The sequence below is a fragment of the Chelmon rostratus genome, chromosome 10 (assembly GCF_017976325.1).
Source record: "Chelmon rostratus isolate fCheRos1 chromosome 10, fCheRos1.pri, whole genome shotgun sequence".
NCBI lineage: Eukaryota > Metazoa > Chordata > Actinopteri > Chaetodontiformes > Chaetodontidae > Chelmon > Chelmon rostratus.
The window spans coordinates 5282501-5300539 of NC_055667.1; the positions used below are offsets into that span (position 1 = coordinate 5282501).

The 18039-nt window shown below is 43.2% G+C and overlaps 1 protein-coding gene across 2 annotated transcripts in view; it reads left to right on the top strand.

Moving 5' to 3' along the window:
- The window catches only part of soga1 (suppressor of glucose, autophagy associated 1), a 105646-nt gene extending 91227 nt beyond the window's left edge, over nt 1-14419 (top strand). For both annotated transcript variants that reach the window (XM_041945313.1, XM_041945314.1), the window contains exons 16-24: nt 210-365; nt 597-713; nt 3316-3380; nt 3516-3663; nt 3930-4517; nt 5540-5807; nt 5960-6178; nt 6360-6769; nt 7592-14419. In XM_041945313.1, the coding sequence (XP_041801247.1) occupies nt 210-365; nt 597-713; nt 3316-3380; nt 3516-3663; nt 3930-4517; nt 5540-5807; nt 5960-6178; nt 6360-6769; nt 7592-7738 (2118 nt within the window). In that variant the 3' untranslated portion in view covers nt 7739-14419. The remainder of the gene's footprint in view (nt 1-209; nt 366-596; nt 714-3315; nt 3381-3515; nt 3664-3929; nt 4518-5539; nt 5808-5959; nt 6179-6359; nt 6770-7591) is intronic.
- The last annotated feature ends 3620 nt before the right edge of the window (nt 14420-18039 follow it).

Sequence of the window (18039 nt, forward strand, 5' to 3'; positions counted from 1 at the left end):
ACGGTGAGATCGGCCTCTGCAGTTCTGAGAGGCAAAACAAATAAATGGACTGTAATGTTACTGACAGTTTTTGTGTCAATAATCGTCTGTTTTCTTCTAACAGTGGTGATTAATCCAACAAAAGAAATATGTCACAACTTTCAAACCCCAAAGTTGGTGTAAAACTTTTGATGTTTACCATGATATCTGTATTGTTCTCCTTTCTCCAGCTTGAGACCAAAACAGGCAAAGTGGCAGCAGCAGCTCTGTCTGCCACTGATGCGCTGGAACCTCCAGACCTGAAGGTGGCGCTGAAGAGGGAGCGCGAAGAACACCAGCACCTCCTGGCCGAGTCCTACGCAGCGGTGATGGACCTGACTAAACAGGTAAATGTGTGTGTGAGCATGGATCAAGCTGGGCTGGAAGGAAACATAAGAGCTCAAAGTTTGAATGTGGCTAGTGTAGATGGTTTGATCGAGATCTTCAGGTCGGTGGTAAAAGTTTTCATGTCACATTCTGGTGGTGTGCACTCCACGTCTGTGCTGTTTCATCCTCCTCCTCTGATGTTTGCCCCGTCTTCTTGCCTCTCCACTGTGACCTACCTGTGGACCAATCAGCTTCAGATCGGAGAGAGGAACTGGGGCAGAGAGAAGCTGGAGCTGCTGGAGAGGTTCAGCCAGGAGAGAGCTCAGTGGGAGCAGAGGCTGAGAGAGGCCACTGCACAACAGGGGAAGGTATGACAGGCTGAGTGTGTGTGTGTGTGTGTGTGTGTGTGTGTGTGTGTGTGTGTGTGTGTGTGTGTGTGTGTGTGAGAAATGTCAGAGATGAAGAAGAGATAAGGAGCGAGTGTATCTTGGCTGGTGGAATATGAGAGGATGTGGCTGTATGTTGAAGATAAAAAGAACATCTAAAGTGTATCAAGGCTTTTGATCAGATGTGTGTTTCCCGGTAGTCTTCTCCCAGTACATTCAATCTTATCCAACAATTTCCCAGGTTTCTCTGAAACTGAATTATAAACTTGGGCTTGTGGGGCCACAGCTATCTCGAAAAGGCAGTGTTCAGACTGAGATTTGCAGACATTTTCCCCCCTCAGCATCAGCGTCATGCAGCATCATCCAACCAAGCACATTCAAATATGAGCAAAAGCATATTCCAGGTAGATCACTTTGGAACAAGGACGCGCTCACCGCTGGGTTCAGTGCATATCTATCATATGCCTACTTGATTGGAATCGTGTTTCCAAGACGGGGCTTTCTTCCCGAGGTCTCGACGCAAGCATCGCGTCGCACAGTTCAGGGAATTCGTCACAGTGCTCGCGCCGTGCTCGACTCAGTGACAGCGTCACAGTGTGCCTAAAAGGGGCTTAGCTCAGTCGAATCCAAACACTTCCTCCAGCTGAATGAATGTTTTTCCAATCACACAATGCGACCCAGTGAGCTACTATAGTTTGTTCTTTGTCATTTATTTTTTATATAACAGACACTTCAGATTAACATTGCGTTCATCTGGGCCCCCCTCCTTACAAATTATGCTTTATTTGTAATCTCCTAGTATGATAGGTAGGATGGTGTTTTCCTCTCAGAATACTCTGTTGCTGCTGACAGTAAGCACACAGCTGCTTATGCCATGATGTGAGTAAGAAGAACCTCTCTCTGGCGTCACTGCCTCGCTGAGGTCGAGCTGCAGTTTAATGTTAAGCTGAGCTCACCAGGAAAAACGCGGTCGGTCCGATCTGCTCATTACACACCAGCGCAGACTCTGCCAAGCTGCTGCAACATGTCAGGGAGGGATGAAGGGGGAATTGCATCATTGTTCTCAGTGGTCATTCGTGAGGGTTTTCATCCCACAAACACGCACAGAAATAAAGAGCCAGACGCACATTTAGTAGGCCAGTCCTCCTCTATTGTCTCTCATCTGTCTGCTCTGCCCGCTTCCTTTGAGGTTTTCAGCGTCAGGGCGTCTTCGTCCTCCCTTTCTCACCCTCTTTCCTTTCCAGTCATGCCCCCCTGCTCATCCATCTCCCTCTTCCTCCTTCCTCTCGTCTGTGTCATCGCGCTGCTTCCATTAGGTGGCTGTGTCCTGCATTGGAAAGTTGGCAGGAGACCAGAGCTTGTCATACTTTAATTCACCCTCTCTCAGTCTCTCTGATAGTGTCTGTGTCATGCTCTGTCACCCACAAATCTTATCTACTGCTTGTATTACACTGTAGGGTCCATCAAAGACGTCTGACATTTGACTATAGTGCCCCCATCAGGCCAGACAGTGTAAAAGTAGCTGGATTTATGTACAGTATAGGAGATATGTAGAGATCCAGATTTTGTGTTTGTTAATGCATCAGTTTTATTTGTGTAATTTAAAATTTTCTATGAATTTTAAGTTGAATTTGGGTGTTTTGGTGGGTGTTTAGCTTCCAGTACAGACTGCAGTTGTGTTTTTGAGAAATAGGATCTGACCAAAAAATACAATTTACTGTCGTTTGTATAGTTCAGTCGGACCATTTTGTTCATCAGAGCTGTCAGATGAACTCAAGAACCCCTTCCCTGACACTGCCAGTGATGTTTCAATGTGTTCATTTAAACTGACTTTAACTGTATATTATTAACACTATTGATTATTTAGAAGTGGACATTATTTCAGTATTAGTTAAATAATTGAACTTCATTTGTAAGCAACTCACTACTTTTAATTAACTGTTCAGACATTTCTGCTCACATGCAAACCACTTCATGCACTGTTCACTCAATATGAGCATTTATCTTTTGAACTTATCATAATTTCTACTTTTTCATACGTAGATACAAGTAGGCCTGTTTGTAGTCAGCTTGTGTGTAGTTTTCAGTCAGTGTACTGTTCACATCCAGGCAGCCTGGTCTGCAGTTCAGAGAGCTGCAGGTGAAAGTCCATCAGTGTGTCTGCACATCTGAGATTACCTGCAAATGTCTTTTTCCCTTCTCCCTTTCTCTCTCTCGTTCCATCTCGTTCCTCTGAGGGGAAATGGCTTCGGAGTGTGAAACGCACTGACTCAGCATCACCATCTGTGTGTGTGTGTGTGTGTGTCTGCATGCTGTGTGTTTGCATGCTGTCTGCCACAGATGAATACTAGTCCGTCTCCACTTCCTCCTGTGAAAACGGCTCAAGAGGAAGTGGATGGCAGTGAAAGGAATGTGTCTGCAGTGGACGTCTTCCAGGGTGTGAAACAAAGTGTGGAAATGTAAAATGCAACGGGAGCAGTTTGCTCAGATGATGCAGGTCATTTAAATGCTAATAAGATGTGAAAATGTAGACTCGGTTATTTCTTTTTCACTGACAGTCAGGGGTTTTTTTTTGTCCTTACAGCCAAAGTCATTAGGCGGCGAGTCTTCCGCAGACACAGTCGTTGCTAATGGGACGGTATCACCAAGGTAATATTTAAAACCTTTATCTTACGCTGCCTAGTTTGAAATGAATCCTTAAATCAGAAAATTCCTAAACAAACTCAGAGTGTGAATTTGACCTCTGTCTTCTCATCGACTCCTCGCTCCTCTCTCAATGAACAGAACCAAATCCACATCAGAGCTGGACGGCCCAGAGGTCAACGGAACAGCCAATCAGGAGGAGAAGATTCAGTTTGCAGTCCCGCCTGTTTTGATTCGCCCAGAGCTGGGTGACCTCACCAGGAAGAACTGGACCTACCTGACCAACGAGGTGAATTAGATGGGATTTTATACATTAACTGTTTTTAAATGTGGATTTTATTGTGATGTCTTTACTTTTATAACTTGACTTATCTTTGGGAAGAGTAGTGAGACGCCAGCTGGATTTATTTCTTTATGCTAAGTTTATTCTATTGATCAATAATTAGAAGTCCTGGTCCTCTTGCCTCTCCCCAAACTGAAGACAGTGTTGTAAAATGTACATGATAATCTCTTTATGCTGGTGTCTCTTGTCTTCACTCTCTCATCTCCTCTCAGACCCCAGAGGTTGGGGACACTTGTAAAACCTGGGATGGACCTAGTGGCTCCTGCAGCAGCTTGGTGGCATCAGAGCTGGATCTGGACTCTGTCCAGAGGAGCTACACTGCTCCAGACCGGACCGGCATTCGGATCTACTACAGCCCTCCTGTTGTACGACGCATGGAGCACCAAAGAAGGAACCAGGAGGCCAAGGAGCCACAGCAGAACCAGAACGGGAGCGCCTCCCCGGCACTGAGTGGCTCGGACGTAGCCATGGCTGCGACTGAAAGCCTGGAGCCTCCATCCTCTTTTTCATCCTCGTACGAGCAGTGGCTGAGCTCACTGTCCAAGCAGCACAGAGAGCTCCTGGAGAGCAGAAGCGGCTGTATTGCCGGTCCTGTCCCAAGTATTGTCAGCAACGGGGTTGGTGGCTCAGCCAGCAGTTTGGTCGACGGGATGACGCCCTCGTCGGCTTTCCACGGCCTCGAGATCGGGGAGATTTCAGCCAACTTAAGCGACGACATGAAGGAGATGACCAACTGTGTCCGCCAGGCCATACGCTCCTCCTCTCTCGAGAGGAAATCCACCAAGGAACCTGGGAGTCAGGTAGTGTCTTTTTAATAATGAAAAGCTGAAAATGTGAGACTTGCTCTGCTTAAAGTATAGCTTACTTTTATTTTTAACAAAGATTATTTAGTCATGGGACTTCATCAGATAACTGTAGGTATGTGATGAAGGTTTTTTCATGTTTTTTTCTCTTCTTAGTTCATGTTTTATATAATACAAAATTGAGCACAGAAACATTGATTCAACAGTGTTATTTCAGACAACAGTGAGAAAGAAAAAGTAAAACGTACCTGTTCAGAGAGTATTACAAATCATAACGATCTATGTGGTCAGAATGAACAACATTAGATGGGCTAAATCTTGACCCCCTTTTATGAGAGGGTGCATAGTTTTAGTCTGTCTACATAATTTAAAAACCATAATGTACAGAACTTGTCATTTGAAAGAAAACTCTATTTTTTCTAGGTGGAGAAACTGCATAAGACCTCTAATCCACCGAGTATGTGATGGTGGTGATTCTTGCTTCAATTTCAACAAAATTAGGTGTCTAGCTACAGGAGGAGCCAAAGTTGTTGTTTCAGCTGTTTCAAATTCCTCAGTGTCTCAAAAACAGAGGTCCCATAAGGGGAAAGTCAAAGACAAGTCGTAGTAAATTAGTCATAGAATTTACCTTATTATTTCTCCGTCCTATCAACTCATTTTAGTCGATTTTTAATCCTAAAAGGCTTGTTTTTGTGTCTTAACTATGAACTCTTGTTTGTTCTGAAAAATTATTACAACAAGCTGATTTGTAGAAAACGGGTTCAGCTTATGTGAGTGTCAGATGTTGCTTGTTTTAAGCAAATTAAACATTCAGGACTCACTAACAGACAATAATTGCTTGTGAGAATGAGATTTTTGCAGTATACCAACCAATGAGGTTGCTCGTGTAGGTTTAAGGGAAAGTGTCCTATGTCCTCAGACTCGTCTCTCTTCAGTTGCTGTTACAATTACTCCTCACTGCATTTCCCCTTTCTCTGAACACACTTAACATTCTCCGTCACTTCCATTTCTCCGCCCAGGCGGTCGGCATGTCCACCAGGTCCACGCAGACCGCTTCACAGTACGTCAGCATCGGGCTTCAAACAGACAGCCTTCCCAGCAGCAGGGGGTCGGGGTTACACTCCAAAGCCTGGTCTCCTCGCCCTTCGTCAACAACCACCTCCTCGCTGGCGTCGGCACGAACCCGGCAGATATCGACCTCGCTGGATAAAGTTCACAGCCGCATCGAGAGGCCGTGCTGCTCGCCCAAGTATGGATCACCCAAACTGCAACGCCGAGTGTCTGCAGGTAATCACATGAAGTTTTCCACCGTCTTTGGAGTTTGAGTGGTTTTAATCACAGGACGTGTCAGCTGTCTGTGATTGTTAACATGGTTCATAGATCTTCAATGTAAGCATCATTATTTGGGAGAATGAGATATCCAACGGTTCTGTTTTTAGGCTCCACATCCAGACTGGATGGGACTTCCTCCTCCAGGGACCGGAGCCTGTGGAGCCTCCAGCAGCGAACCATGGGTGGAGGAGGAGGCTCGGCCTGGGCTCGCTCCACCACCACCAGGGACAGCCCCGTCCTGAGCGGTCTCACTGACGGCCTCTCCAGCCTCTTCAGTGTGGTGGAGCACTCTGGAAGCACAGAGTCGCTCTGGCGGGGTGACGGAGGTAAGAGGCTGTCTGACGGAGAGTTTATTGAAAGCATACCTTATTCACAGAAGACATTTAGACCACTAATACTGACCCTGTCCAGTTGCATCAGCTAGTCAGCTAGTAAATAATAAGATAAATCAATCGTCAAACACAATTTTTGGAAATCGTTGTATTTTCCCGTGCTGTTTGCCATTAGGAGCTAGCCAGGCTGTCAGTCCAGCACGACAGCCTCCTGCTGCAGGGAAACCCTCCGGGGTGGCAGTCTGTGGACCTGACCCCGGCTCTCAGCGCTACGGAGGCCTGGTCCAGGAGTTCTTCAGGAACGTCTGCAGCAGCCGTGCCCAGGGAGGAGTCACCCTGCCTGCGGAGAGGGTGCAAAGAGACTCCCTCGGAGGTCTGGGCGTCTTGGGGGGTTTTAGTGGCGTGGATGAGCCCAAGCCAGAGTGCGTGTCAGCAGGGGCTGGGTTGGGCGGAGGCAACGACAATGTGACCAGGATTGTCAATAAAAGGTTTATGAGGCAGACGGCTGGGGAGGAGATGGTCTCTATCATGGGAGGAGGGAAAGAAACCATGAGCAACGCGGGAGCTGCAGGATCTGGGACAGAGGTGCGGCCACCGGAAATGTGTTTTCATTTTCAACTTCAAAAGGACCATATCAGTGGTTTTGCTCATTTTAGCCCATTTACATCAAATAACATTTGTCAGTAACATCACAGCTCAACATTGGGAAACAACTGACCTGGGTTTTAAAAATGACATTAATGATTATTGAAATTTTAAGATTTTTAATTAAATTTCCTACCATTCATTTCTGCACAATACTGAAAATCAACTCAGACTCTTGAAGCTTGCTGAAACTGGAATTCATGTTTGACAGTGATGTGTTGTGATTGCTTGGTAATGTGCAGTTTATGTGCAGATTGGTTGAAACAGTCTGCACTGCTTTACCTGTAACGATAACTTGATGAACAGATTCCTGCTAACTTGAACAAAACAAACTAGTTTACATCTTTAAAATAATCGGAATAAGAAGGACATGCAGCAGCTGTAAGGAAAAACCTATAGCATTAGCTTATTAGCTAACTGTCAACAATAGCTGACCCAGACTGGGTTCAGCTTTGCCAGATCAGTCATCACAGCCATTTCTGATTCAGAATAGGGTCAACAAACATCATGCGTGTTCCCGCCTGAAGCCAGTTTCTAACATCTGCTAAACAATGTCTGCCTGGGATGAGAGGAAAAATATACACTGCATTCGAAAATGGTCGACAAAAACATAATTTCCTGTTAAGGGGCTAAATCTTGCATGGGTATGGTCCTTTAATCTGATTTTTAAAGATCAAATTCTTTTTAGAAATTCATGTCTAATATGAAAAACACATTCATACCTGCATGTTTTGATAAATAAGAGCTCTTTCCCTTTCCCAGGATGCACCCTGTGACTGTGCTGCCCAGTCGTCCTGCTCGGCCCGACCATCAAGAACAGCAACTCGCCATTCGTTAGGCCAGTGCAAGCACCGCCCACAAGAGTCTCCGGCGGCAGCTGAGGAGAAGGTGGACACCTGCAACGAGTGACAACACCTTTACTGCCACATCCAACACACACGCGCGCACACACACACACACTGATTCTTCACAAACACTGTACACCACTGCCATGAAAACACACCTCTCACATCACCATATGTACACACACACCTACAACCTGCCACACAGGCGCACTGCCAAACATTACACACACACATGCGCGCGCACACTGCACAGACTGCCCCACAAACCCACTGCCACATGCACTCATTCATAAACACACACAGAACCCAGGCAATATTACACTTGTCTTGGACTGTACCATTCTGATGCCAAGGACAGGGAGGACTGAAACTCCAACCAAGCAAGAGATCCCACCATCACAAAACTACCAGCAGGACATAAACACACACATGATCTTACACATGAAATTAAACAAGAACAACTTTGAACTGAAGAGAATCTAACAAGTAAAACTATGATGTCAGGACCGGACCTACCAAACTCTCCCCCGCCCCAAATTTACAGAATAGCAGGTACTACAAATGGTCAGTTTTGGACTGTAGAATCCACCCTGATGACGTCATCTTGCTGTCATGCTGTTGGACCAGCAGCCATGTTGGATTTGCAGATGAACAAGAGAAAGAAAGGATGTAGTCCCGGTTTGAATATGCATTGAAAGTGCATGTGTTGCTTTGGGAGTATAGTATAACACGGGAGAGGAGACATCTGTCACAGCTGGAAAGATCTTCTGCATTGTGTTCGCAGCTCAGAGACCATCTCGGAGGAGTAATCTGGAGGGACGCTCAGTTGATTTCTCTCTGAACCTTGTCATACACACACATGCTGTGCTGAGAAATTCAAATATGCCTTTTTGATGGATGAGCACAATACTGTTGGACATAGGTCTGAAATCGCAACATCTTGATGACACCTTTGCTACAGTTGCAGACCAGCTGTCCATGTGTCTCCTATTACAGTCAATCGCAGAAGGAAGAATTCAAGGACTGTTGGACTACATATCTGAGCATGACCAGACTTGGACTCTATTGATGGATGTTTGGACTTGTGAGCTCCATAAATGAGACCATAAAACTGATCTGAGTGGACTTTCTACCGTAATCGTTTAGTGGCAAAAATAAACAACAAAAAGCTCTTCAATCTTCAGTGGAACCACCAGAAGGACCGTGGCCACAAATACGGGGACGTTTCATGGCATTGTAGCCATGACTTAAACCTTGTAGATGTAAGAAAAGCTACCCTCCAGAGTCTGATTGGAAAGTTACAGTTTTAGTTTGAACTGTTCACAGCAGGCAGAAAGTGCCTGTTGAGATATTTCTTCAGTGATGTCAGGAATCATCCTTAAACCTCTGATGACCATTGACGATCTGATGAAGACATGCGGTGTACAGTCCTATAGCACACTGTCCTGAAAAGCTTACGTTGGTTACACTAATTGGGGACCATTTCTGACTGACTTCGAGGTTGACCTAAAAGCCCATCAGCTGATGTCACTTGGCATTGGATAGAGATGCACTGATATCATGTTTTTCTCTTGTTTTACCAGGTTTTCAGAGTGCCTCAAACACTAGTTTGGGGTCTTGCTGCAGAAACTGAAGCCAACACATGAAATGTATTCCCTTTAGCTCGTGGAAAAAGTACTGAAACTTAAGGCTGTTGAATTTTCATGTCACGTGACAATTCACATCCAACCCCAATGAGCCTTTCCAGGATGCCCCTTTCATACCCAATCATGATACTATCACCTGTTACCAATCAGCCTGTTAACCTGTGGAATGAACAGGTGTTTTTGGAGCGTTCCACTAATTTCCCAGTCTTTTGTTGCTCTTGACCAGCAGATATTTACAAAAATCAATGGAGTTAATGAGGTCACACATTAAATATATTGCTGTTTTCCAATGTGTATATATCAGAAAGGTTTAGCAAATTATCACATTCTGTTTTATTGATGTTTTACACAGCGCCCAACTCTTTTGGAATCAGGCTTGTAATTAAGAAATGTTTAATAACAATAATGATATTGAACCTACTGCGCATTAGCTTTATCAGTGCATCCCTACCCTCTTTGCTTCATGGCGTCAGATATGATGTCTGATGTCTCCAAACTCCAAATGCTCACCTACCATCGACCAGAAACGCTTGCTGACTCTAAAACCGCGCCCAAGGAGAATTCAGCCAGTGCGTTCCTTTCATTAGTCTTTCCCTGATGTGTACTGTAAATGTGTGAAGGGGATGGTTTTAAAATATTCTCCTTGTACTTCCTCCTTTCTCTCCGCTCTTCTCTCGCAGACAGTTGTCGTGTGTTGTCGTACTACAACAACGTCGTAGCTACTGTACGAACCCTGCACGCATTTTGAAAATGTAGCATTGTGAAACATCAAGCTAAGAGCTGCGACTGTCCATCTGCAGTCAGAGTCCTTCGAGCACCGACGTTTTTTACTTTTTAAGGAACACATTCAGGACGTTTTGTTACATATTTTCAAACTTCAGTCAAGCAAAGCTGTTTTCCCAAATTGAAAATGTATATCCGTTTTTACCTACGTGGTCACTTCCAACGATATAAAATGTCTGTAAGTCGGATGTCTGCTCAGCTGGGAAAGAAGTACAAGAGTGAAAAATGTTACAGTCTTACTGGTGAATTGGAAACGTTAAACATACAGTAAACTGGAAACAGTCTTATTTGGAAGAGGTTTTATTCCATTTCTGTCTCCTCTCCCTTTGTTTGTCCTCTTTCCAGCCAATCAACAGATATTCAAAGTGCCTGTCCGATTTCCTATTAGTCAGCTCACACCAAAACTGGACTCATGTAAAAACACACAAACAAACCTAGCAGGCCTTTTTTTTTAATGGGTAAGATTGTTTATATGCGTGTAGTTGTAATTCGGCTGTGCTAAAGCTACACTGAAGTCCTGTACCACAGTGGAGGAAGGACAAATGGTTTACAGGTATAGCAGGATATAATATAGTTCACTATATGTTCACTTTTTTTTATACTAAGGGTTATTATATTTCTGGAAAGTAAATTATTTTTGTTTGATTTATTTTATATGGATGTTTTTGCTGATATATTAGCCTGTTGTTTCTATTTAGTTATCATGGTGCTACTTAGTGTGAAGTCTGCTGTGGGTTTGCCTCCTTAAACAAGGCCTCTGCCCATCTGTCTGTTTAAATATGTCTCTTCCACTGCTTCTTTATGAGCAGTTCAGCATGTCTCCTTCTCTTTGCACCATTTAATGAGTCAGCAGTTTAAAATAGGGCATTACAGTAACAGTGTATGTATTTAAATAACACAGTGAGGAAAACCCACAGTCTGAATGCTGCTGCCTGTCTCCACTCCGGCCCTCGCTGCTGGTAGAAAACCAACCGTCTGGAACCAGTCGCCGCTTCAAAGCTACTGGCCTGATTGCCACAGGAACAGGCCGCCTTATTTTTTGACCAAAATTATTCAACAGGTAGTTTTAGCCAAGCTAGTCTGATTGGTTTAAGACCACAGGAAACTTATAACCTCCTTGAAACGTGTCCAAGTGACCCATAAAGCACAGCTAGGAAGGTTGAGTAAATATCCATTCCTCTATACATTCCATCATATTTCCATCTTTGAAAAGCTTCGCAGCAACGTCACACAACTGGAAGCCACTGGGATAGTCAGAGAATTGACCTGATGCTGATACAGATCATGTGTTTTACAACAACAAGAGAAAAGAGGGAAGTGCTGAAAACAGGTGATTGTGGTGCTGTTGGTGCTGTACTGCTGCAGATGAGGAAGGAGACGCAGTAATCTGTTTCTCGAGTTTGGGCTTCAGCTCAGTTAAAGCGAACATGTTCACCGAGCGAAGCGGCAACGCTGACCTGCATGTCAGAACACTTTTTTCCCTACTATCACTGTGACTCTCCACTCCCCACCCAGAGAGGTGGCTCTGAACAGCTCAGAGCTCGCTTCTCTGCAGATGTCGATATCCAACAATGATCAAAGGCAGTAGAACCGTCTCCACCACTTTGCTGTCCATCTATTTGTTGAGTATGTTTTCCATCAATTATATATTTGCCAAAATGTGGATAAATACACAGCGCAGTTAGTTTCATAGCTGACATTTTAAAGCAGATGTATTCCTCAGGAGGTCTGGCACATTTTAAAGCTAAGATGAGATACAGGACCGAAGCCGCTCCACTTCCGGCTGAGAGTGCACACTTTAGAAAACACTGCTTTTGAATTTCAGCACACCGACTCAATAAAGTTGGTAAAACTTGTACAATTAGCCGAACAAAAGCTGAAATCCACGCACCCATGTCTCTTCCAACCAAGAGGTTAAAAGAAGCCAGATTGGTAATGATACGCCTCCCACTTATAACAATACTAGCCACTAATGGTAGCTCCTTATGTAGGGCCCAAATTACAGTCCGTACTGCATGTTAAGACAGCTGACTACATAGCCAACATGTTATTATGTACACTCAGAATAGTTCAGGCACATTAGTAGCATCACGTTTAGAGAGAAATAAGAAGCAGCTAACGTCTTTTTTCCGTTCACTGCGGGCCAGAAGCTGGGGGTCTCTGTTATGGCTGCCGAGTGTTTGCCAGAAATCTCTGTGTCCTGTCAGAGGAGGCTGTTGGTGGAGTGTGAGGCAGGCTGCCAGACGTCCTGTCTGCAGCGACCACAGTCTCTCCCACCACACACCAGGATGAATGTTCTTCAACTAAAAAGGAAACTTTATCATACCCTAATATTAGGTTTGGCATCATTTCTGCAGTTGGAAGACACTGCAAAACTACAGCATCGGTTATAGTCGGCCATTAAAACTTCAAACGTTCTGTCAAAATGAAACTGAACAAATAAAAATGCGTCAAAATAAAAGCACAAACCTGACACAAATATACTTTTAGCATAATAGACTTGAAGAAGCAGAAGAAGAAGAGATTTCGGCATCATTTCATGATTCGAAATTCCACTACAAATAATCATTTAGGCACCGAGATGTTTTTGTGACATTAATGTCAGTTTTTCAAAGGTCCAACTCAGCAGCGCGGCCAAACAAGCATTCATGCAAACAAGCATTCATGCAAACAAGTATTCATGATCGCCAGAAAGTTTGCCAGATTCTGTTCTACCTCTGAGACTTTTTACACCGATGCTATACACTGAGACACAATTTTAAGTGACACGGAAAATAAGACTAATGTATCCTTAACATAACTGTGCGTCAGTCTTCTGAATATATTTGATCCTGTGTACCAGGGCCTCAGTCCTGCTGTCATTTAGTCTTGCTGTCAATGAGAAGGTCACTTTGTGCCTTTCCTCTGCAAACATTTGGCTCCAACTAAGTAAAAGCTGCATGACGACGCCGAAATCCTGATTCATTGCGTGTGGAGTGAAGATGAAATGTCTTGATTAGTCGTCTTGCTGTAGGTGTGGACTGATTAGTGTTTACATGAATCTTCAGTAGTGGTTCTACGACATTCTTACATACGTTCTGACGGACAATGCGTGTTACAGACCAATAAGGGATCACAGTGTCATTGTTTCAGTACGCCTTAGACATTAGTTTTGCTTTACTTTGGAGTGATCAGACCTCCAAACGGTTGAAAATTCGGACCAAGGGTTTTTTTTTTCCGGTGTTTTCTGTTGTTAAACGTTAAAATCCGCCGTGTTGTTTCATGTCTTAACTGATTTGAACACATAAAATAATTGGTTTGTTTTACTTTAAAACGTAGTAGTTATTTAATGATAATTTTTCCTGTAACTCACAGCTGGAAGTACATCTCGCAGCTCCTCTGTATTTACTGCAACCTGGCCATATATATATATATTTTTTTGTGCATTTACTCTAAAAATCTGAAATGGCGCATTAAGTGTGAGACCCAGATCTCTCTCTGACTCCGATGTCATTGGTCAGTTCTGTCTCTGCCTCTCCAGCCTTTCCACCTGCCTGACAGGTGTTAACATTTGCTCCTCCCCCTCAGGTTATATGTACTCGTCATTGCAGCCAATGACAGACAGTTTTACAGGTCACACTGCATCACCAGCCGATGACTGATGATTTCTTACAGGTTGCATGGCACAAACCATGAGCCTCATTGCTCCCTAAATGTCTTCGTAAAGTAACATGAATCTTTCCAGCCTTTTTGACGTGTTTCCCTGCCACTCATACGATCATCACACCCTGGCAATATGTACATGGATTCTCAGATGTTCATAATGTTAGCTAAACTATTAACTAGAGACTGCCTGTATATTCGCTTTCTATAACCTACTCCTGTCTTTTTTAATAACGCTTGTTCCTTGAATAAAAGGAAAATGCAATGAAAGATAAATAAAATGAGTACACAGTCAGGAAATTAGTCCCCTTGTGTTGCAGCTTGTAGAGAAAGGAAAGGTTTGTACTTTCTCTCTCTCTCTGTCCTTTTATTTCTTTGAGAAAAGCTGAATGTCAGCAGCTGACCTGGACCAGGTCGCTGTGGAAGTATGTAGCTCTCTCCCATTTTAGGCCACGCTTGAGCATTTCTTCTGTACATAGGTGCATTTCGAAGCTGATGAAAAACAAAACAGGGCAGCAGCAACATTAAATGAGTAAAACGAGAGAAATTTGATCCAAATGGATTTTTAAAGGGTTGGGGATTTTTGGAGTTTTTTTTTCCCGACCAATGTAGCGTGTAAAACGAGATATTATAACTGCCTCTTGTTTGTCATAGAATTCACAAATAAATGTTTGTTGGAATTTAGCGTGGTTTGTTCTCTCGTCATTTTGTGTGTGCTGAACTGGGGTTAAATGGTCATTGTCATCCTCCCCTTTTCTTCCCTTTATTTTTACTTCCCCCTCCTGTCTTTGGACAACACAGATGTCAAGCGTTCTTTGCGCAGTTTGGCAGAACAGTTATAAAACGGCATGTATGAATGAAGAAAGGGAAGTTGAGGCAACTAAAATTAACTGACTCACCAAGGTTCGGCAAAAACTGTTGCCATAGCTAAAGAAACCAAGATATCTGTTGTTAGTAGATGGGATGCCAGCAGGTCTTTGCTATCACACACTGAACACATCCAGTCATCCACCTTCCTTCCCCCAGTATTCTGTGGTTTCATATAAAAGTTGACAGTCTTGAGAGAAGCATTGTGAAACTTTTGGTCATCCTGGTCCGAGATCACACTGTTAAACATGACATGTTAGAAGTCAGAGCATGTCATAAAGTTGGTACCAAATTCTCACAATGTGACTGCTGCTACAATTGAAGTCTACAAACCTGCTGTGGAACTAATATGCTTGCAAAAAACTGTCAGCATGAAGGTGAAAACGTTTTGTGCAGGTGGACGTTGTGACTTCCTCAGTTCGGTGACCCAGTTAGTCAGTACCCTTCATGACTGATGAGCCACAGTCTAATGTTCATGTTTCAATATAAATTCAATATAAAAAATCATATCACACTTCTCCCTCTGCTCTACTGAAAGAGTACTGAACTGTGACCCCAAAATCACGGTGCATACCGAACCCCTGAATTCTGCTGACTGTGGTGACTTTTCCTCTGGCTCACATTAAGGTTTACAGCTGTGCTCTTCAGAGAAATATCTCACTTACATAGACTGACGTGACTTTGATGCCCCCCCCTTCAGGATCACGTACAGGAAAAAGATAAGATAATATAAGATCAAACTTTATTTATCCCCAGCCGCGGAAATTTGGGCACTACAGCAGCATGTGATAGCAGTGGGAAGAAAAATCGAAGCACAGATAGAGAAATTCAAAACAAACTAAATACAAAATTTAAAAAAGTAGACTATATATATTTACATATTATACAAGCAAAATGAAATTTTTGACTGTATAAGAGAAAAAAATATGTGATGCCCCAATAACTGTGGAAAAAAAACAATGTAAGCTGCCTTCATATTAAAAATAATAATTAATAGTGGTAATACTATTGCACAGAAGAATAAAATATACAAAACAGTAAAAAATATGTAATATTGCACAAAATGTAAGGATATGTGCATATGTTGGCATTAATGACGAGAAAACAACAGATTATTTGGCAAACAACATCAACACAGTCTTATGTTTAGTGATGCTGGAGTTGAATAATCTGACAGCTGATGGATTGAATGACCTGCGGTAGCGTTCCTTTTTACAGGGTGGATGCAGCAGTCTGTTACTGAAGGAGCTGCTAAGGGCCCCCACTGTGTCATGCAGGGGGTGGGAGGGGTTGTCAATGAATACATTGGTTTATGACACACAAAGCTGACATTCCCATCAGTCTCAGCTGTACATTGCGTTGCTCCAATGAGCAAATATTAGCATGCTTACAGGTTAAACTTGAATTTGAAACATGGTAAATACTACACTGCTACTCAACACTTTATCATTGTCACTGAGTGCATGTGACATGATGACATTAGTATTTAGCTCAAAGCACCACTGCTGCACTTTTATCATGCAGAGGTCTGAAGAGGCACAAGAAAGCACAACGAATTCAGGCTCCATCTGCCTTTGCTTCTGAGACAACCACAGTGGGCCACTTATTATCAGGAAAATATAAACAATTCATTATAAGCATTTGAATATTAATAACTTTTCTGGTAAGTCTCCACTTCACCACTTATATTCTTTTGTCTGGCTCAACTTGTGTTTGTTTAGGCTACTTGTGGTAATAGTATTTTTAAGTGCTTTCTTGCAACAAATAATCTTTATTTATTAGCTATTAGTACTTTAGGGGTAGTTTTGCATGTTTTAGGTGGAAATATATCACTAAATAAGGAGTCTACGAAAACTGCAAGCTGATGTAAACAGTGCAGGCTTCAAAGCACTTAGTGGTTTTGTGGGGATAGGAAACTACACTAAACTACACTGCATCATTAACTGCCATTTTTCTAACAATACCATTCTTTTTGGTTGATTTGGGGATTCACTACACTCTTCTTGAATTACTGCCCTGGCCTTTAATGCCCAGAAATGTCATAAATGCAGTTGCGCAGATGGGAATAAGATTATGTTATTAACACACATCAGCCGTGAAAGTGGTTATTATCTTTAGGAATACAGCAGAGCTTAAGACGAGTCCTTACCCATTAGGGGGAATGGGCAGATGGTGTTTTGTTGAGACAGCATTTGGAGAATACACACAATATGAAAGCTAGAATAATACAGAGAAAGTAATTAGGCAGCAGTTAACTCCCTGTTCCCTGTACCGCAGCCAAAACTGCAGACTAAACAAACTCACTATTTGATCATCATTTGCTGTGAAGCTGTATTCATTTCATCCTTTTGTTTGTCTTGAATCCCCATATGGCTCCAAGTGGCAACAAATCTGGTATGTTTTGCAAGTCTGCGTAGGTTGGAGGGGGAAAAAAGTGAGATTTAAAGAAGAAGGAGTGAAAGGCCAGAGGAAACAAAATTGGAAAAACAAGATGCACGAGAAGAAGAAAATAGCTCGAGGGAAGAGACAGAGACAAATCAGAAGAACTTCAATCAATCCAGAAGAATGTGTGAAACCTCGAGCTTTGTCTGTTTAAACCACAAACACACAGGAAAGTGAGAGAGGATGGTGGGAAGAAAGAGCTCCTCCCTGCAAAATATTAACACAAGGCTCTCCAGCCGTGCTCGCAGCTCTGTGTCTGGAAGCAAAGGCAATGTTAACATACTGACCTTTATCTTGATTTAATCTGTACGTTCACCATCCTAGTTTAGTCATCATCAGATAATTAGAAGTAGACTTTTAAAGGTCCAAGCTGAGGCTGATGGGAATGTCATCCTGAGAAATGTGAGAATGTCTGTGCCAAATTTTGTGGTAAAAAACCTCAACAAATGTTAACCACATGGTGGCGCTAAAGGAAAACTCAGGTCCTGGTAATCCATGTGCTTTATTAGAGCAGAGGTAACGTTTGTCCATGTGTCACACAAATCATCTCTGCATTTACGATATCAGCGTGTTAGGATCAGCAGCTTGAATCCCCTTCCCTTCTGTTTCTGTCTTTTCCTGTGTGTGTGTGTTTCTCACGCAGGTCACACCGACAGGATTGGCTCCACCTGCGCACACCTCCTCATCACCTGAGCACACCTGAGACACATCAGCCAATTATCCACCTGCTCCCCAGTATTTAAATCCTGGCTCGTCCGTTGTGATCAGTGGTAACAGTTGTTTCCAGTCTCAAAGTGTTCATCGCAGACCTCCCCTGTCTCAGTGTTTGTGTGCAGCCTTTTAGGTTCTAGCTTGGAAAAGTATGACACAGTGAGAGAAACACTGCAGCTCACGACCATTTATCCAAAATAAAAAACATGTACAGTCAGAGCAGCGTGTGGAGTGCTGGGTGAAAGCCCTCACCAGACTACCTCATCAGCTGGGA